Below are 4,340 nucleotides of genomic sequence, written 5' to 3'. Positions count from 1 at the left end.
GCTTGAGGCGCAGTCCCGCCTCAGACAGTCTCCTCAGTACCTGGTCAAGGTTTCGCAAATGCTCCTCCTCTGTTTTTCCTGTGACCAAAATATCATCCAGGTACACGGCCACATGTGGAAGGTTTTGAAACAGGTTGTCCATCGTGCGTTGGAAGATACCTGGGCTGGATGCGACACCGAATGCCAGGCGGTTGTACTTGAACAGTCCTTTATGCGCGTTAACAGTCACATATTGTTTTGACTCCTCATCTAACAGAAGTTGTTGATACGCATGGCTCATATCCAGCTTTGTGAATGTTTGTCCACCTGCTAACATTGCGAACAAATCCTCCACTCGAGGCAGCGGGTATGTGTCGAGTTGGGAGGCCTGGTTAATTGTCAGTTTGTAATCTCCACAGATTCGCACTCCGCCATCAATCCTTCACCACTGGCACTATTGGCGCTGCCCAGTTGGAGAATTCCACCGGCTCAATTACACCTACTTTCTGCAGCCGCTCTAACTCCGCCTCCACTTTCACCCTCATGGCGTATGGCACCGGACGTGGCTTGAAAAACCGAGGCTGAGCTTTGGGGTCCACAGACAGTTTCACTGTGGTGCCCTGGAGGGTGCCCAGCTCATCCTTGAACACATCTGCATACTTGGCTATTATGTCTTGCACTGCTGTCATGTGCTTCACTTCTCCCCAGATGTTCCCCCACTGCAAGCGAATTTTCTGTAGTATATCCCGACCCAGCAGACTAGGTCCCTCCCCTTGAACAACTAACAGCGTCCCTGCTGTCTTCTGTCCTTCGTAAGCAATATCCACAGCAATTGCCCCAATGATGGGAATGCACTCACCCGTATACGTCCTCAATCGCATGTCAGACTTTTTTAGAGCAGGTGCCTCTGCTGCTTTCCAGAGTTGGTGATATGCATTTTCACTAAGCACTGACACTGAAGCCCCAGTGTCCACTTCAGCTTCATTCACCTTCAGTGTAGCGTAGATGGGCTCTGCCCTGGGCTGGCTGATGGCATGGATGTGGAACATGTTATATGAACACTCTTCCTCTTCCTGAGGCTCATCCTCCTGCAAGTGATGTGCAAACATGTTTGGCTTTCCACCCCATTCCTTCTTTTGTTTGTTTTTCATGCCCCTGCACACTTTGGCTATGTGACCCTTTTTCTGACAATTGTGACACACAGAGTCTTTGAAACCACAGTCATTTGCAAAGTGTGGTCCCCCACAATGGTAACACTCAACTGACTTTTGCTGTTTACCTTTTTTTTCATTGGTCACGTGATGAACAGCGTCAGGTTGCGCCGTCCCACTTGCTTGTTGAATACTTTTGGTGTTAATTGCCGCCGTTTCCATTGCCTGGGCGATCTCCAGTGCTTTTTTGAAAGGGAGCTTGGCTTCACCCAACAACGGACGTTGAATACTGTCGTCATTAATTCCACAGACTAATCTGTCACGTACCATGTCACTTAGTACATCACCAAACTCGCAGTGCTCGGATAAGGCCCTGAGTTCGGCCACAAATGCAGCCACTGACACTCCCTGCTTGCGTGAATGCGTGTGGAATTTAAAGCGCTGAACAATCACTGGTGGCTTGGGGTTGTGGTGGTTTTGAACTAGCTTAACTATGTCCTGGAAGCTTAAGTCTCCCGGTTTCCGCGGCGATGCCAAGTTACGAATCAATTTGTAGGTCTTGGCACCGCATACACTGAGGAGAACTGACCGTTGTTTGGAGTGGTCATTAATGTCATTTGCCACAAAAAAGTGTTGCAGTCTCTCGACATATTCCACCCAATCTCCGTCAGTCTCCACATACTCACTGAGCGTCCCAACCGTTGACATCATTCTGACTTAAAGTTCGTTGCTCCTTTTAAACTTCCCGTTCACTCCTTTTAATCCACTTCTTTTAATCCTCGTCGCCAGTGTGATAACCGAGTGTCTCTGTATAAATCCATTCAATCCACACGGAGGCAGGTAAACAGTTTAGTCATTCTTTACTTGAGAATTCAGACGGCAAAACAACAACATCCAAACTGGGATGTTCCACACTAAAAAGCCCCCGGCGGGACAACCCCCATTTAACTACAGTTCCGTCCCCAATAGTTTCCAGTATATAACAAAAAGTATTTGCATTTTATTTTGTTCAAATGTTACGAGAAACATTATTAGTCAAATTGATGTATTCTATGAAACATACAAGCAGAAATCCTGAAGAAAAAGCAGTCGTTGTGAGGTGTATTTCATCGCCTCATTGTTGGGAAGGTGGTGAAGTGATATTTACTTTGATAATCCTTACTCAACTAGTCATAACTTTCCATAGTTGTGATGAATTTATCAAGATTTTTTGTTTTGTTTTATTTCATAACAGTACATTATTGTGTTAAGATATATCAAGGCCAGAATGGTTTAAGTTTGCTAGCATATAGCAGCTAACTCCATGTGAATAACATTACTTATAACATTTTATAATCTAAAGCCCATTTGGTAGTTGATTTGTGTCCCACAATTTAAGTTCACCCAGTTGGTCGTCTTTAATTTGAGGTCTCAAACTTCCCCTTAAAAAACAAGCTTGTAATCAGTCCAACAACTCACTACATTCATGGTGTCATTGACCAAGTTCGGTTGGTCTGTTTGTCAGGAAATGATGCTGATAAATTACAGTTATCTACTGTTATTATTTAACTAATGACATTCCACCACAAAGTTCCAGTAATTCTTTCCAGTGTATTTGCTGACCGAAGACCAAAATGGAAATAGTTAATAAGAGATAAATCCTTGTTTCTATTTTCTTTTTTATGGATTAGAAAACCTGATCAAAAGAACATCAAGCTTAGACACTTGATCTTCAGGCGGTTAGTAAGTTATTGACTCCATAGGGTGCGGTGTGCTGTGGTCGATTGGTATGTTGTCAGTGCCCCGTAGTCTGCAGTAATGATTACAACTCATTAGATAAAGAGCCTGATGTCATTAATTATTTCAAAATGGAATGGTCTTGAAAATAATGATCTGCCAGGAATGTCAGCATGTGTTCTCTGCACTCAAAAAAATTATTCAAGCCCTTCTTTGATGTGACACATTTTAAATTTCTCTTTTTTAAATTTCTTGTCCATATTTGTTGTTGCTGCTGTGTTGCTGCTGTGGCAAGTGAATTTCCCCGTTGTGGGATAAATAAAGTACAATCTAATCTAATCTAATTTCAGGCCTTTTTTAAAGCTACCACTCTTGTCCAAGATCCTAGAGAAGGTGGTCTCTGAACAACTGTCATTATTCCTGGATCAAAGTAACATCCATGAGACGTTTCAGTCTGGTTTCCGCAAACATTACTCTACAGAGACAGCCTTGCTGAAAGTGTCCAGTGACAAATTATGATGTCTGCTGATTGGGAAAATGCACTGATCACCATAAAACCATCTGCTACTTGATTTAAGTCACTGGACTCATACATCTCCAAATTTCTTTGGAAAAACAAACCACTACCTATCAGTTTAAAAACTCAATAAAAGAACAAAGACAGTGGTGGATTAGATTTACCTAATTTTCAGCACTATTTCATAGCGAATAGGTTACAATATATATAAAAATGGTTTAAACCTATAGCCCACAAGATGAACCATGGTTAAATATAGAACGAGCACTGTGTGATAACCTGGAAATCTCGGACCTGCACTCATTAGTTCAAACATAAAACATCCCAAATGTTTTAAAAGCATTAACATCAGCACCTCTCTGACAGCCTGGTGGAAAGTCTTCACTTCTCCTGTGTAAGCTTGGACTCATCTGGGACAATTCTGACATCCTGCAAAACTATAAAATGCTAAACTTCACTCTATGGAAGAACAAAGGAATAAAACATCTTGAACATATAATACATAATGGAAATTTTATTTGATATATCATGACTGAGCACAATCCATGTAAAACCTGTACCATATATTTTGCATGTTCATACACACACACACACACACACATTCATTTACTCAGTCACATGCTTATTATAATAGAGTTGCTGTGTCGTCCTGTGGTTTCAAACTATCTGTATCCAGAGTTATGTTCTATATACTTGCTGCTTGTGTTGTTGCTGTTTGTTTTTTTCTCTCTGTTTGTCGACTTCAGGTGCTCCTGATGGTTCTTCACCTGGTTTCCCAACAGAGACTCTAAGATGTTTTCTGTTTGGTGTTTACAGATATAGCAGCCAGTTGTCTGGTTTTGTCTTATTTTTCATGGTCTTCTACTATCATTTCTTTAGTCTCTCTTTCTTTTTCTTTGCTCTCCGTCTTTCCCTGACACCCTGTCAGAGTTGGCACTATTATTTCTAAAGAACTGTAACAAAAATAAATAAATAAG

At 41.8% G+C, this 4,340-nt stretch overlaps 1 protein-coding gene across 1 annotated transcript; it reads right to left on the bottom strand.

The window, feature by feature from the left end:
- Positions 1–1,147: 1,147 nt before the first annotated feature.
- On the bottom strand, positions 1,148–1,841 carry LOC142396605 (uncharacterized). Its single transcript, XM_075479518.1, has 2 exons — positions 1,246–1,841; positions 1,148–1,163 (listed from the first exon to the last, which is right to left on the bottom strand). Exons 1-2 carry the CDS (start codon positions 1,839–1,841, stop codon positions 1,148–1,150), a joined length of 612 nt encoding a protein of 203 aa, XP_075335633.1.
- Between the last annotated feature and the right edge of the window lie 2,499 nt (positions 1,842–4,340).

This window comes from Odontesthes bonariensis, chromosome 12 (genome assembly GCF_027942865.1).
Source record: "Odontesthes bonariensis isolate fOdoBon6 chromosome 12, fOdoBon6.hap1, whole genome shotgun sequence".
Taxonomy (NCBI): Eukaryota; Metazoa; Chordata; class Actinopteri; order Atheriniformes; family Atherinopsidae; genus Odontesthes; species Odontesthes bonariensis.
The sequence above is the reverse complement of the archived record's forward strand: the minus strand, read 5'-3'. Positions and strand labels throughout refer to the sequence as shown.

Coding starts and splice junctions, on each gene's coding strand:
- LOC142396605 (XM_075479518.1), bottom strand. CDS start 1,841: ATGATGTCAACGGTTGGGACGCTCAGTGAGTATGTGGAGACTGACGGA.